This window comes from Bombina bombina, chromosome 1 (assembly GCF_027579735.1).
Source record: "Bombina bombina isolate aBomBom1 chromosome 1, aBomBom1.pri, whole genome shotgun sequence".
NCBI classification, from domain to species: Eukaryota; Metazoa; Chordata; class Amphibia; order Anura; family Bombinatoridae; genus Bombina; species Bombina bombina.
In genome coordinates this window covers 758,620,992-758,638,605 of record NC_069499.1, presented here as the reverse complement: position 1 = coordinate 758,638,605, position 17,614 = coordinate 758,620,992, and the positions used below count along the sequence as shown (strand labels likewise).

General features: G+C 39.0%; 1 protein-coding gene across 2 annotated transcripts in view; it reads right to left on the bottom strand.

Annotated features, from left to right (window-relative positions):
• Positions 1–5,427, bottom strand: part of LOC128645956 (UDP-N-acetylglucosamine transferase subunit ALG13 homolog) — a 47,688-nt gene extending 42,261 nt beyond the window's left edge. The window contains exon 1 of one of the 2 annotated variants that reach the window (XM_053699320.1): positions 5,300–5,427. In XM_053699320.1, the coding sequence (XP_053555295.1) occupies positions 5,300–5,383 (84 nt within the window). In that variant the 5' untranslated portion in view covers positions 5,384–5,427. The remainder of the gene's footprint in view (positions 1–5,299) is intronic. The other variant, XM_053699321.1, reaches the window with a different exon arrangement.
• Positions 5,428–17,614: the final 12,187 nt, after the last annotated feature.

The window sequence follows — 17,614 nt, the reverse complement described above, 5'->3', positions numbered from 1 at the left end:
CTGCGGGTGGTCACTGGGCAGGTGTCTAGGGGAGTATCCCCCAAAAAGGTGGAGACAAGTAGGCCGAGGTCGTTTCCTAGTAGAACCTCTGCAGGAAGATCTGGCATAATGCCCACGTCCACAGTACGGGCTCCAGTGCCCCAAACCAGATGGACACAGGCCATAGGGATTCGTACAGTGGCACCTCCGGCCACTCGAACCGCAAGGGTTCTTCCAGTAGCGGTAGAAGCGGAGGCCAGATGAGGCTAGATCAGGGTGATGGTGGATCCGGTGTCCCGTAATCCCTGGGCTACCTTTCCATTGACCCAAACGGTCTGGCAGTGGTGCTGATGATTGTCGGTAGACACAAGGTGGGCTTCTTGTAGAGTGCCAATCTCCTCTTCAGCCCATTCAGGGTAGTCAGCCGATGCCGGTGCATAAGCGTAGTGGGCAGCGGCTGGGTAGGCCGGGGCTGGAGCGCTTACTCAAGCTGTTGGCTGGGGGTGTCTTGGCTGGGCAGGAGAAACATCCCTGGGAGTCCCTGACTCCGGCCGGAGGGACAAAGTCCGGGCGTCCCGGGGGCTTAGTGGTAACCGCTGGGGGTCGGACTACAACCAAAGCCAGGCGGGGAGACGATTGCGGGGCAGAGCGAACTTGGCGGCGGGCATCTGTGTATTGATCGGCCAGGACGGCTGCCTGGTCTGCTGTGGTGGGCCAACGGTCATGGACCCATTCTTTAATTTTGACTGGAACATGGTTATAGAAATGCTCCAGTAGGAATAGCTGTGCCACTTCGGCCCCAGTAGTGGCCTTGCAGCCGGTTAGCCAGGAAGTTATCGACCGGGTGAATTGGTGGGTCCATTCTGTGAAAGGCTGTCCCGTCTTGCTTCATTAGTGCCCAGAATTTCTGCCGGTGGGCATCTGGCGTGAGCCCATATCGGGCAAGGATACGGTCTTTCATTTTGTTATAATCCTTTTGGTCCTCAGAAGGGGTAGCGTGGAAAGCTGCCAAAGCCCGCCCTTACAATTTACCGATCAGGACAGACAGTCTGTCGCCGTAGGCTACCCCCTGTAGTTCGCATTGGGTCTCAAAGACCTGAAGATAACAGTCAATATCCTCCTCCTCTTCCTTATAGGAAGGCCCCATGGGGTAGCTTGGGCGGTCGGGGAGCCTGCATTCCATGGGCGGATGGAGCCCCTCCTATGGACTGGTAACATCTGAGACTATCTTGGTGATGACCTCCTCTGGTGGCCGGGTGTCATACAATGCCAACCGCCACTGCACTTCCCGCTGTATATCGGACGTGGGTGTCCCCGGGGTGGATACTGTACTTGGTGCTGTAACGGATGGCTCATTGCCCTGGTCATCATCCGACCCACCGGCCGCCTGGTCCTCCCCCAGCATTTTTTTGGTGGGGGTAGTTCTGCTCCTGGTACCCGCAGTTTTCCAGCAAAGTCTCAATTCAATAACACTTCTAGCTGTCTCAAGAAGTTGGAAGCATCCCACCGCTGCCAGCCAATGTGACGGATACCCCGGCTACCCCAGCTGGGTAGCTCCGCCTAACGGGTGCTTCTTCCTCCCTGGTGACTCCAGCTATGTAGCCCAAGAAAATTATTCTAGCAGGAGCCCACCTAAATGACTAGACAGACTAGCATTCAGGTGAAGTAAGAACTGCTTTATTTCACAGAAAACACAGGTTTTAACCCTTTTAACCCTTGCAGCCCGGTATCCATGACAAATAACCTCCCTCAGGAGATATTAACCCACGATTCTATAAAGATAAAAGGAGTCACACTGTGACCCTGTCTTCAGCGTTTTCAACATAAGTAAAAATTTAAACCATCCGTGCTGTGGAACAGAAACAGCCTCTCAAGTGTGACAGTCTAGTAGCTTCACTCCTGACATGGACTTGAGTGAAGAAAGCAGATAGTGAAACTTGTCAACACTGGTTGCTTAAAGGGACAGTCTACAATATAATTTTTATTGTTTTAAAAGATACATAATCCCTTTATTACCCATTCCCCAGTTTTGCATAACCAACACAGTTATATTAATATACTTTGTATCTCTGTGATTACCTTGTATCTAAGAACCTTCTGACAGCCCCCTGATCACATGACTGTGACTATATAAAATCTATTGAGTTGCATTTACTACTTTGTTGTTCTAAATCTTAAATAACTCCCCGGACGTTAACACAGTGTTATCTATTTGGCCCACATGAACTTATCAGTCTCTTGTTGTGAAAAGCTATTTAAAAAGCATGTGATAAGAGGCAGCCCTCAAGGGCTTAGAAATTAGCATATGAGCCTGCCTAGGTTTAGTTTCAACTAAGAATACTAAGAGAGCAAAGCAAAATTTGATGATAAAAGTAAATTGGGAAGTTAATTAAAATTACAAGTCCTATCTGAATAAGGAAAGTTTCATTTTGACTAGACTCTCCCTGCATCTCCAGACTGTACTTTCGTCAATGCTCTCAAGACTACTTAAAACTCCAGTTCCATAATGAAAGGCATATATCTCTCCTGAGGAACATCTCCGAAATCTTCTGACACTTCTCTGCCATCCTCCTGTGACGAAAGGCAAAGAATGACTGGGGGATGGGGGAAGTGGGAGAGGCATTTAAACCTTTGGCTGGGGTGTCTTTGCCTCCTCCTGATGGCCAGGTTCAGTATTTCCCAACAGTAAGGAATGAAGCAGTGGACTCTCCTTATATTAAGAAGGAAATTAAGTGTTTACAAAGTCTTTCATGAATCAAAGTGCCAATCTTTTACTTTATGATTACAAATATTGTAACTAAAAACGATTAAGTTTATCATCACTTAAACAAAATACTTTCCTAACATAATTTTCAACACATAAAAGACCAACTGTGTTGTTTATGGGTTTTAGCTCAAACATAAGACTGGGGGAGTTTTGGGTATCAGTGACAAGTATATCTGAATTATTTGTGACACAAATTATTTAACGTTTTTTTATCAAATTAATACGTTTCCTTGATTACTTCAATCAATTAAAGGAACACGTTATCCAAATGCTGAATTGCTTGAAAGTGAGGCAACCTATCTGTAAAGAAAAAAACTGACTATACCTCAAAATGTCCTCTGTAGCTACACCCTTTTTAAACATCCAATGAGGATGCTAGTCCTAGGACTATTAAGGGAGCCAGTATCTGGCACGTGCACATAAAGTTACTTTATTCCCCTCCACATTTTAAGCAAGTTTGCTATGAAATATCTTGAGATTACATTGAAATCCTACAAGATCAGTCAAGAAAAGTGTGAATTCAGCATTGCTGATGCTAATTGTTTGTTAAACTGAAATATTAATTTTCCCATAGAGAGGTATTTTCTTTTTACAGTTATGCTAAATTACTTGGAAGTGATGCAGCATATTGTTAACATGTTCATTTAAAGAAAAAATGAGCGTAAAATAGAGGGATAATGTGAACCCTCAATGCTGAACAACCCTTCCATATTCTCTTAAAGGGACATAATGGTCAAAAGAGAAACATGCATAAGTGTATTTCAATTTTACATCCATTAGCAAAAAATGCTTATAGTAAAAGTTATTATTGTTATATATACAGACATTCCAACTCTCCCTGAAGCACAGGGAGTCTCCCCGATTGTAATAGCGGCTCCCTGATGCCAGCAAATGGAATGTAATCTCCCTGAAACTCCAAGTACCATGATCCAATGTGACCCAAATACGGAAAAGTGCTTCTTTAAAGGGACAGTCTACACCAGAATTGTTATTGTTTAAAAAGATAGATAATCCCTTTAGTATCCATTCCCCAGTTTTGCATAACCAACACAGTTATATTAATATATGTTTTACCTCTGTGGTTACCTTGTCTCTAAACCTCTGCAGACTGTCCCCTTATCTCAGTGTTTTTGACAGACATGCAGTTTAGCCAATCAGTGCAGACTCTTAAATAACTACACGGGAGTGAGCATAATTGTATCTATATGACACACATTAATTAATACTAACTGTCAAAAACTTTAAAAATGCTCTGAGCTAAGAGGCGGTTTTCAATGGTTTAGAAATCAGTTTGAGCCTACCTAGGTTTAGCTTTTGAAAAATACCACCAAGGGAACAAAGCAAATTTAATGATAAAAGTCAATTGGAAAGTTGTTTAAATTTTCATGCCTTATCTGAATCATGAAAGTTTAATTTTAACTAGACTGTCCCTTTAAGGAATGCCTTTAGTTGGTAAGACATTATAGAACCCTTAAAGCATGCATCAGTAACCAAAAAGCCTCCCCTGATTTTAATAAAATAAAACACAAATACTACCTTATTTATTGCACGTAATTAAACTTCGTATTCTAAAATATAAATTTGATCACTGAAAAATAGGTTTGTTGTATGTGACTTTAGTGGGAAGCTACTTTAATGATAAGTCCCTATCTTATTTAGGGTTTCAAGGTGTCCAATATATAACGGGGCGGTGCAGTAGCGGGTGAAGCCACCTCCCTGAAATGAGTTTTTGCAGGTTGGGATGTATGTATGTATGTATGTATGTACAGTATATATATATATATATATATATATATATATATATAAAATTATTTTTTTAGCAGCATACACAAATATGTTGTGAGTGCCCCGTGCACCTTCATTCAAACACCAGAGAGTCTGTAGTGGCTTGTAACACAGATTAAGTTATATGTGACATAGTACATACACACCAATGTCAGAGGCACAACTTAAATTTTAGCTGACACCAATGCACAACATCGTCAGCTCTGCAAAATGTACAGTATTACATTGTTAAAAGTATTCTTGCAGAAAGGCTGACATATAGAGCTCCAGCTTCTTAATAGCTTTAATCAACATATCAGGGTGTTAATTTATTAATTTATAGATATGCTTTATATGACTTAGGCTATAAATATTTCCATCTTGACTTCATTATATAATATTACTTTAATTAAGTCCTTTAGCCTACCACATGCATAGAAGAACTAAACCATTACGTTCTAAAATTATGGAAAGTATCCTCCCACCCCCCCAAACTTGGGTAGCTGTGGTCTAGTTTCACTAATTTATGAAATATCCTCTGTATTTTGTGGTGGGAGTACACTGCAGTTACAGATAACATTTTAGACAACAGATAATGTTTGTGTTTGCTCTATTTGGGAATCAAATACAAAATCCTTTAAATAATTTAATTTGCACACATTTTTATAAACACACACTTTTGACCACCTAATCAAATGCAAAATAACTGAACCTAGGCTAGGAACCCTGTATATGGCTATCACCAGAATGAATCAGACACAAATAAATAAACAGGGTTTGATTTCTTACTGTAATGTTGTGTTCAGCAGACACACAGGAGATCAGATCATCAAAGCTTGTTGTTCCCACTGTGACAAACACACACTTCCCCATATTACATTCTGCAACAGCACGGCTGCCTGACTCAAGCTGCAGCAAGCTACTTCCTGGTGTGATGAGAGACAGATTCTGATTGGTCTTTACAAATGACTAACTTGTATTCCTCTTTTTAATTGGCTGTTGTTTTTTCAGGCAAAGGCTGCTTGTGTTGTGAGAGTGCAATACAATTTCATAATATGATTATTAAACTAATTAAAGAGACATTAAACATAATACATTTCTAGTATTATTACACACGAACAATGGCACTACAAGGGCTTTTTCCCTGTTATTCAATAATTACAGACTATATAATATGTATTTGTGAAACAAATATTGCTTATATAGGGAATGGTGCTAATGCATAAGTAGATAAATTTCAGAAAACTAAGGAGAATCACACAAAGAGTGTGGATATCTCCTGGAAGTATGCACCTGAAAGCACTCTTAGCCTAGACTCTGTGGCAGTAATTCCAGAACGGGTAAAATTAAAATATAACTTTTATTATGAATTGCTCTTAAAATAAGGGTAACACACAAATTAAAAACGACACTAGCACCTCCAAGACATCTATTAAGTGGTTCACTCTTTAGGAGGACTTATTAGATAAAAGGCCTAATGTATATAATTATATTCTCCTTAATAGAGTTATCTTTGTTCTGCTATACTGCTGCTATTGGGTCCAAATAATGTATGTGTGCAGTCATAATATGACTACCACCCTATATAAGGATATTTGGTTACCCTAATGACTCTGGATCATGTGGTGTTAGCCAGAATTGTGTCTGTTTGTATAAATATTTTCTGAGAGGACAATAACTGATTGATTTCTCTCAGTGAGGCCAAATATCCTCACTGTTTAATGGTACAACATGTGGATGTTTATTGAAAAAACCAATATTCAGTGTTGCTTGTATCTAGATGTATACTATTATTTTCAACCGGTATATACTCCCCCAACAACGGCGGCTCGCCGCCTTTGACAAAGCCCGGAGGGGCGAAACTAGTCAGGAGTCACAGCGAGTGTTTGGGCGCTCTCAAAATTTTTTAAAAGCCTAGCACCTCAATGACAATCTAATACTCAATATCTGCTATACGTAGTTAACTTGTTGTACAGTCTGGGTTGTGCCAGACTTAGCTAGAATTTTTGGCTAACTGAAATACAATCAGTCTTACTTATTACTGTGCAGGACAATAGAGGGTATAATAGAACCTACCGAGTCAGTTGCAATCTGAATTGACACGAGTATAGATACCAACCAATTCAAATAGAACTATACTATCCAGTATAGGAATTAGTTACAAGTTTACAGCACGAATTGAATGTAACTGAAATGTGATACAAAATAGAAACACAATAACAGTGCTGCTGCTTTGCAACCAATACTAGATACCACAAAGGATATTGATGCAGCGCTAAGATAAAAGAAAATATTGTAACCCACATTAACTCTATAGTGATATTGTTTAGTGCTGTTGTGCTAATGCTGTATATATCAGTAGTCAAGCAGTGACCGTAACATTAGCTTGACTGAGAGCACTCCCATATTACTTACAAAGTGAATGATAACTGAACAAAATAGTAATAATATAACAACAAGGATTTGCACTGAGTAAACGGTTGGGGATTATATTGAGCTTAGATATCAGAAAACTATTTCACATATGTGGTCAATATAATATAACACTATAGTGTTGCACACAAAACTTCACAACTATTATTTAGAGTACAGAGTCTAAATAGTATACATCTAGATACAAGCAACACTGAATATTGGTTTTTTCAATAAACATCCACATGTTGTACCATTAAACAGTGAGGATATTTGGCCTCACTGAGAGAAATCAATCAGTTATTGTCCTCTCAGAAAATATTTATACAAACAGACACAATTCTGGCTAACACCACATGATCCAGAGTCATTAGGGTAACCAAATATCCTTATATAGGGTGGTAGTCATATTATGACTGCACACATACATTATTTGGACCCAATAGCAGCAGTATAGCAGAACAAAGATAACTCTATTAAGGAGAATATAATTATATACATTAGGCCTTTTATCTAATAAGTCCTCCTAAAGAGTGAACCACTTAATAGATGTCTTGGAGGTGCTAGTGTCGTTTTTAATTTGTGTGTTACCCTTATTTTAAGAGCAATTCATAATAAAAGTTATATTTTAATTTTACCCGTTCTGGAATTACTGCCACAGAGTCTAGGCTAAGAGTGCTTTCAGGTGCATACTTCCAGGAGATATCCACACTCTTTGTGTGATTCTCCTTAGTTTTCTGAAATTTATCTACTTATGCATTAGCACCATTCCCTATATAAGCAATATTTGTTTCACAAATACATATTATATAGTCTGTAATTATTGAATAACAGGGAAAAAGCCCTTGTAGTGCCATTGTTCGTGTGTAATAATACAAGTAAAGTTGTAGTTGTATGTTAAGAACTATATTCACTTAACATACTTCATTTTTGTGACTCTTTACTTGTAATTTATGTATTACACTGCACATGCAACCTGTACTATGTAGGAATGACCTCAAGGAAATTACATCTGAGGCTTATGGAACACTTAAGGAATATCAAAAATGCAGCGAAAGATAAGGATGAAATGAAATCCATAACTAGTGTAGCTGCACATTTCTTAAAATTCCACAATTCAAACTCAAATGACTTGCAATGCTGGGGTATAGAAAAAGTGAGTTTAGGAATGCGAGGAGGAAATCTAGAAAATGCCCTGCTGAGAGCTGAGAGTAGGTGGATCTATTTATTAAATTCAGTCCAACCATATGGGCTGAATGAACAGAATAACTATTATGTTTTTCTGTAAACTTTAAAATGTATACACTGATACAGTAACCATATAGAATAATCAAGAATCATTAGAAACAGATCACGATTAAAAAAGTTGACACAATATAAATGAAACAATATGATATAATACAAATAAGTAAAATACACAAGTAAAGAGTCACAAAAATGAAGTATGTTAAGTGAATATAGTTCTTTCACCCCTTCCCCCAACTTTTCACAAAAGTTAATGTCACAAAAATCTGTTTACAAGAACACATTCACGAACCACTGGAATAGACTGTCTAACCAGTGTTTTCATAATTAACACACAATTAATTTATCACACAGACAACTAAAATAACAAACAGCACTAATTTAAATTGCTAGCTTTGAACTCAATAGCAAGATTATATTCATCACAATATTTACAATCAAGTATCACAAGACACTAGGACAAAACACACAACGAAACAAGGGATGTAACATAAACATGTTCTTCAAATAACGTGAACACTCACAGCACTGTAGAGAGTTAACAAATCTTTTTATTTTATTTTCTCATTTCACATATTAATTTTCACCAACACTTTTATTCAGTTTCACGCAAGAGCACAGTCACATTATAAGACCGTATCTGTTCTTCACTGCAGTACAGCCTAAAACTAATAATTAATATCTATGGCACTGGACTCAGATATTAAACTGCTATTTACATTAGATGAGAAGTTAATCTATTTCCATCATATTAGGAATGTAATTTATCCAAAGAGTAGTTAATGATTAGTCACAATGATCAGCAAAATATCGAAATAATAGTATATGTATCAATATTTGAACACCATGATAATATCAAATAAGGTAGACCACCTTAGGAATCAGTATAGAACACTGACCGAATCTGTCATTTAACATACAGACAGCACGCGTAACATCAGCATAGGACACAAACCAATAATCCCCAAATAATGATTGCAAGTAGAAGCTGTCAATCAATGAACCTTGTCTGATCAAGAGCCAATCACAATAGAAGCAAGGCGGGACTTCCGGTTTCAACCAGTATATACTCCCCCAACAACGGCGGCTCGCCGCCTTTGACAAAGCCCGGAGGGGCGAAACTAGTCAGGAGTCACAGCGAGTGTTTGGGCGCTCTCAAAATTTTTTAAAAGCCTAGCACCTCAATGACAATCTAATACTCAATATCTGCTATACGTAGTTAACTTGTTGTACAGTCTGGGTTGTGCCAGACTTAGCTAGAATTTTTGGCTAACTGAAATACAATCAGTCTTACTTATTACTGTGCAGGACAATAGAGGGTATAATAGAACCTACCGAGTCAGTTGCAATCTGAATTGACACGAGTATAGATACCAACCAATTCAAATAGAACTATACTATCCAGTATAGGAATTAGTTACAAGTTTACAGCACGAATTGAATGTAACTGAAATGTGATACAAAATAGAAACACAATAACAGTGCTGCTGCTTTGCAACCAATACTAGATACCACAAAGGATATTGATGCAGCGCTAAGATAAAAGAAAATATTGTAACCCACATTAACTCTATAGTGATATTGTTTAGTGCTGTTGTGCTAATGCTGTATATATCAGTAGTCAAGCAGTGACCGTAACATTAGCTTGACTGAGAGCACTCCCATATTACTTACAAAGTGAATGATAACTGAACAAAATAGTAATAATATAACAACAAGGATTTGCACTGAGTAAACGGTTGGGGATTATATTGAGCTTAGATATCAGAAAACTATTTCACATATGTGGTCAATATAATATAACACTATAGTGTTGCACACAAAACTTCACAACTATTATTTAGAGTACAGAGTCTAAATAGTATACATCTAGATACAAGCAACACTGAATATTGGTTTTTTCAATAAACATCCACATGTTGTACCATTAAACAGTGAGGATATTTGGCCTCACTGAGAGAAATCAATCAGTTATTGTCCTCTCAGAAAATATTTATACAAACAGACACAATTCTGGCTAACACCACATGATCCAGAGTCATTAGGGTAACCAAATATCCTTATATAGGGTGGTAGTCATATTATGACTGCACACATACATTATTTGGACCCAATAGCAGCAGTATAGCAGAACAAAGATAACTCTATTAAGGAGAATATAATTATATACATTAGGCCTTTTATCTAATAAGTCCTCCTAAAGAGTGAACCACTTAATAGATGTCTTGGAGGTGCTAGTGTCGTTTTTAATTTGTGTGTTACCCTTATTTTAAGAGCAATTCATAATAAAAGTTATATTTTAATTTTACCCGTTCTGGAATTACTGCCACAGAGTCTAGGCTAAGAGTGCTTTCAGGTGCATACTTCCAGGAGATATCCACACTCTTTGTGTGATTCTCCTTAGTTTTCTGAAAAATAATACATTTCTATCATGCATATGAAATAGCACTAGTTAAAGGGACATGAAACCCACATTTTTTCTTTCATGATTTAAAAAAAGAGAATGCAATTTTAAACATCTTTCTAATTTACTTCTATTATCTCATTTGTTTTATTCTCTTGATATTCTTTGCTAAAAAGCATATCTAGATATGCTCAGTAGCTGCTGATTGGTTGCTGCACATAGAAGCCTCATGTGATTGGCTCACCCATGTGCATTGCTTTTTCTCCAACTAAGGATATCTAAAAAATGAAGCCAAATAATTAATAGCAGTAAATTGTAATGTTGTTTAAATTTGTATTCTCTACCTGAATCATGAAAGAAAGATTTTGGGTTTAGTGGCCCTTTAAGTATGTTTAAAAAAAATATGAAGAAGTTTCAGTCTAAACTGTGTATTTTTACTATGAAACTAGCAGGTGTACGCAACTGGGGAGCGATCCGATATATGGCATAGTTTTTGGCCTCGCCTCGCACATCGGGCTATCCAATATACGGCGCCGTCAGATGCTAAAGTGGCATAAGTAGGACAAACTGGCGTTGTTCCGAAAAGTGCGCAAATACACATTTTAGTCGTCGCAAGTACTTATGCCAGTATTTTGTTCACGTAAAGTCTCAATAAAGTGTAGTTTTATGCAAATTTGGCTAACACTCGTAAAAATTACCCGCGACTCCATCTAAAAATGCACAATGTAATTACGCTATTTAAAAGTCATATATAAACCCATGTGCAGCCGCAATTTTCTTCAGTGTGTTTGGATGGTTCGTTGAGCTACAGCACACTACAGTAAGTTTAGGATTAGTAAGAGTAGTGAGAGAGGCGCAGCATAATAGTTAGTTAAGTCGGATTTTTGTTTGGGTAAGCTTGTACATTTACTTACACTTATTTTTACATATTGTTCACATATTGCATACATACATATACAAAATACACAACACTTTTTTTTTTCTAACACCTCACACATTTTATTTCAATTTTACAGTGTGATAGGCTGTGTTTGGTTGTGATTGTGTGTGATTGAACTGGGAGTGAGTGTGAGTGTGTGAGTGTGTGTAGTGTGAGGATAGCAGGGAGAGGTAGGGCGGAGGGGAGGAGGGGAGCGGAGTTGCAGGGAGAGGAGTAATTGTAGCGGACAGGAGGAGCAGTAGGGTCCCCGTCAGGGAGTTAGTGGAGTGGGGAGAGGGAGAGTTAGAAGGGATGATGGGAGGGGAGATGCCCAGAGACCAGGCACACTTAGAAGAGGGACAGAGGGTGCACATGGGGACAGGAGGGGGGAGGAGGGAGAGGATAGGGAGGAACTCACACCAGGGATATCCCAGGGAGGAAGCCAGGTGACCACAGAGGAGGAGCGCATGAGATGCCCAAACTTCTCATTCGATGAGAATGTTGTGCTAGTCCAAGCCATCATGGACAACCACAGTGCCCTCTTTGGCCAGGAGAAGGGCAAAGTTGTTGCTCGAAGGCGTAAGGCAGCATGGTTGGCGGTAGAGGATGCTGTAAACAGTGTGGCCCCGCAGAGAAGGACTGTCGAGGGACTTAAAAAAAGGTGGAACGATTGTAAGAGGCGGGTGAAAGAGAAGATGGGGCAGGAAGCCATGCACCAGAGGGGAACAGGCTGTGGTCCACCCCTGGAAACCGAATACAACACCTGGCAGGAGATGATACGCAGCTCCCTGAGTATCACAGCAGTCCGTGGACTTCCAGGGGCTCGTGACTCAGGGGCTGCAACTACAGCACCTCATGCTGGTGAGTAACATCCCACACACCAGTATTATATGTATTTGAGATATAACATCCTTTAATGTCACACATTCATGTACACAATGAGGAGCATGGTATTTGGCCTACTAACAAAAACATCTACAATTATATTTCACATTAATGCTACTTAACACAATGCAATTCATGATATTAGGTGGAAAAGTGCAATACTAACATGTCTCAGAGTAACACAGGCTACAAGCCACATGTTGAGTTTTCAGTAAATGGACACTATAGCCATCACAATACTTTTAGCTCAGAAAGCAGGTTCTGTGCCTACATCAGGCTAAAGTAAATTGTGTGACCATAGTGTCACTTAAAGAACACATTTTCTCCATCACTGACATGACTATTGTATGAAACACATACCTGTATACTGTGCAGATTAAAATCCCTCATATCACAAATCACATTGTGCACATGCATGTTATATAGTTTGACATAAGAATGAGTATTGTCCCTAGCATGTATCAATGTATATTGTATGCCCACATGGACATATATATGACTGTACTAATCCCTATCATCATTTGACTCCTCCACAGAACCTCCTGTCACCAGGCTGCAAGCAGGCATGCCGCCACCTCCACCACCACCACCAGTCACAGGCATGCAGCCACCTCCACCACCAGTCACAGCCATGCAGCCACCTCCACCACCAGTCTTCAGGCAGCAACATGGACAGTATTCTCCCAGGCATGAGCAGGGTTGGATTGCCTCCGTTGAGGACCCAGAAGTGATGCCACCACCATTGGCATACGACCCCTGGCAAGATACCTGGCCTAAGGAATATCCTTTTGGCTTTGAGGGGGAGCCAAGTCAGCCATGAAGGGTCCATGTCTTTACCCCCCCACACCCAACACAATATCAGGCCAGTCATGGCTTTTCCACACAGGGGATGTCGCAAGAAATGCAAACTGGACAGGCTGAGTCACACACTAGTCGTCAATGGGACTACCAATCCAGCCTGAGAGCTCCACCATCCTCTTCCCTTGGGAGAGCTCCACCATCTGCTTCCCTTGGGAGAGCTCCACCATCCGCTTCCCTTGGGAGAGCTCTACCATCCGCTTCCCTCGGGAGAGCTCCACCATCCTCAGATGAGCATATAGCTGCAGTTGTCCATGAAGCGCCAGCAGCTGCATTTGTCCCTGAAGCACCAGCAGCTGCAGTTGTCCCTGAAGCACCAGCAGCTGAAGTTGTCCCTGAAGCACCAGCAGCTGAAGTTGTCCCTGAAGCACCAGCAGCTGAAGTTGTCCCTGAAGCACCAACAGCTGCAGTTGTCCATGATGCACCAGCAGCTGCAGTTGTCCATGATGCACCAGCAGCTGCAGTTGTCCATGATGCACCAGCAGATAGAGCTGAACCTGCACCTAGAATCACTGCTGCTCAAGAGCCTGTAGATCCACTGTATTTTCCCCTGGGTGAGGAATACATTTCACTCCAGAGGAGGCTCATAACAAGCTGCGAGAGCAGACAAAAAGGCCAACACAAGTTTCACAGGAGCCAACAGAGGTTACTCCAGCGTACCATAGAGCTGCAGAGGGACATGGCAGCATCATTAAATGGTATAGTATAAAACCAGTCGCAGATGATGAGAGTTATTTCTTATATGCAGATGCAGATGACAACAGATGGCGGGAACAAAACCAACTCTTGGGTGTGTTGGTTGAGCACTTCACACACCAGCAGGACACTGCCTCCAGCCTTTCATCTGTGGCTAGCACTCCAGCAGAATCATCTGAAGCTTCCCAAACCAGGAGAACCAGGAAATCCACTCCAGTCACCTCAGTCCCCTCATCCAAGAAGCCAGAAAAAAAACATATTCTTATAGTTCACCATAAATCTTGTCCTCTGTTATTTACCATATAATTGTCATCCACATCCATGTGAGGGGTGTTTTAGTAAACTAATATTGTTTAAACATATAATAAGGCCTGTGTGGAAATGGCCCAAAAAAGGTAATATTATCCTGTTTATGACATATTCTTGTACTATAACTCACATCCACAATAGTTGTTTCTGAAGCGTACATATAGTAATATCCACTTGTAAGATGTAAATCAATGTATCTCACATCCAATATAAATTGACATATTGGTATATATACGGTATATGGTATATGATGTTACTGATAGGGTGGGCATTATCAGGTGTTTTAAGTCTGCAGGTGAGAGGTTGTGGTGTCTGTGATTGGTTTGACACAATTGCAAAGAGGCAGCCTTCAAGAAGGTGTTAGAAATGATCATATGAGCCATCCTAGGTTTTGCTTTCAACTAAGAATACCAAGAGAACAAAGCAAGTGTTCTAATTAAATCTGAAAGTAGTTTGAAATAACATGCCCTATTTAAAAGAAGAAGGTTTTCTTTGGACTTGACTGTCCCTTTATATATTTTGGCATCAGTGCCAAGCTGTGTTAGCATTAGAATAAATTACACTCCAGTGGGTTCTAAAGAGATGAAGGTAATCCAATTTAAAGTAAATAAGCAAGTATATGTCCACAATGTGATAACGTACCTACAAGCTCAATCCATTTGATTATGTTGTGGCTTGAAACTATTTCAAATACACAAATATACCTTAAAAAAGCAATATCATAGTATACTGTCCCTTTAACCTTGAGATGCTGCTTAAATGTATGTGTTTGTTAAGACTTCCAGGGAGTTATGTTGCTTTTTTAGTCAGAATGATATTCCAAGATATTTAGCTGCTAACATTCAAGCAATACAATTTTAACAGTGCTTAGTTAAACAATAGGACACTATATATATTCTAATTGAAACACCAGAAGTTATATATATAAATATATTCTATATTTTGCACAGATAAATTACTTAGCATACAAAAGACCTGTTTAACAATGCACAGGCTATGAAATAAGCTAAAATACAAACTGCTCTTTTAAATCTCTTAACTACAATTTGAACATGGTCTTACCAATAACCTTTGTTTCAAATATTAAAAATTAGAACAATTATACATCACCAACTTGAACCAATTTGTAGTTGTCCTTTCCAAATATCTTTAGATCCTCTCATTTGAAGAAAAGTTATCGCATAGATCAAGGTAAGTTTTCAGTTCCTTGCTTAAAATGATTGTGTCCCCAAGAGAATGGCTGCCAGTTATCAATCACTAGTGACAAGCAGATCACCAAAAACTGTCCTTGTCTTGCATTTAGCTATTCCTTATATAATCATTGATGATCTTTTTCGTTGACGCCCACGGTGCTTGTCCCTTTTCATTGGACACTCGGGAGGTCCCATCGGATTTGCCCTGGAAAATTTCATTTTGAACAGCCAAAGCCTTCTGGCTGTAATACTGGACCTTGGCCATTGGGGGGCAACATGACAAACACACAGACTCATTTAGTCCTAACATTCATGTTTGCTACAATTTAAATATCTTCCATATAATGATTATTTAAAATCATCATAATTTCTTGCATTAATCACTTATACTCCGAATTCCAGGCAGGATATCATCATGTGAATTTTCTGATTATTCCAATACTAAATACAGTATGTTTTTAACATTAGATTATATCAAAGCTATTATACTGCTAATTTCCAATATTATAGCATTTATAGATCTGTTATATTTTAAAAGATGTATTTAAACTTTCATATACATTTAGTGTATAATCATATGACATGACTCAGATCATCCCATGCAGGCAATCCTGTATTTAGTATCTTTTAGCCCCATCTGAAAGATAGAAAAACCATATGTTATATATATTTTAAAAAATGGGATTATTACAACTGTTATTTAATCTATTACAAATTTGAATTTATCTCCCATATATATATTCAATACATTCTGAGGCATACATTTAATATGTTATCAGTTGTATTTTCACTAAATTTCAAAGTTACATTGTAACATGTGCTTTTGCTGTGTTATGTTGGTACGGTACATGGGAACTCCACAGGAGATAATTTACACATGGTCATTAAGTTACAGTTCCTTTGGAAGATCTTTGTATCTTCAAACATCTTCCCAGACGGTGCGGCTCCTTACCTTGGCAGGAAACCCATATATGGGCATGTATCCTGATATAGGCACCATGTGTATCTTTGTTTGAAAAAGATCTAATCTCATCAAGTGGTGAGGTGAAAAAAAAATGTTTTGAAGTTTGTATTAACAGCTAGGGAGCAAATGCTGTCTTTTGAAGTTTCTCGGGACATCCTGTCTGTATTTGAGTCTTGAGATGTGTATTCAAATTAGACTTGTGCATGGTGGAAAAATTTGGTTCGGTTCGGATAGATTCGGATGTTTTCGAATTTCGGTTCGGATCGATTTGATTTCGAAAAAATTTGAATGCATTCGTTTCTGATTTGTTTTGGATTCATTTGGATTCTAATAAATTCGGCTGGATTCAGTTCAGTTTGATTCGGAAATTCGGAATTTCGGTATGTGTTAGGTGGGATGTGCTGTGTATTAGACTAGTATTATGTACTGTATATTAGGTGTAACCCATAGCAGATTGATATAACCTAATATACTGTACAATACTAGTGTAATCCATGGCCATCCGAATCTACCGAATAAATCTGAACTAATTCAGATTTATTCGGTAGATTCGGTACTACCGTAATTCGGAAATTCGAATCGATCCGAATCTCCGAATTTAACAAATTCGGCCGAATTTTGATCCGTTCCGAATCGAAACGCACATGTCTAATTCAAATCATGTGGGTTTTGAGTCAATTCCTGACATCAGAATTGCAACCCTATTTTAATAATATCTGATAAAAATATGGCTTCATACATAAACACATTCCCCTGTCCTATTTACATATATATATGTTATTTACCTGTACCCTGACATAATTCCCCTTCCAATTCAAATAGATGTGGGACACATGTATTTGAATTGGCTTAAAGTCAGCGGTACTTGGTGAGGGTATTGACCGTACGCTTCATAGACAGTCTCTTATGCAGAGAGTCCATCATTTTTGAGACTTCATGCTTATCAGCTAGACATCTTTAAACTATAGTATACCTTTAGTGCATTTGTTGATATGACTCTTCATTCTCCCTCTATGACTCGAGTTGAGACCTAGGATGGCATGCTCGCAATTGATTGATATGGACCCATTTATCTATGAAACTTTCATTTTTGGGGATCCGTATTTTATAGGCCACTGGAGATATTTTGTCAGTAATGACAAAAGGACCTTTCCATGATGGAAGAAACTTCTTCTCTTTAACCTGATCTCTTCCAAAGTTATAAAGATAAACTTTATCA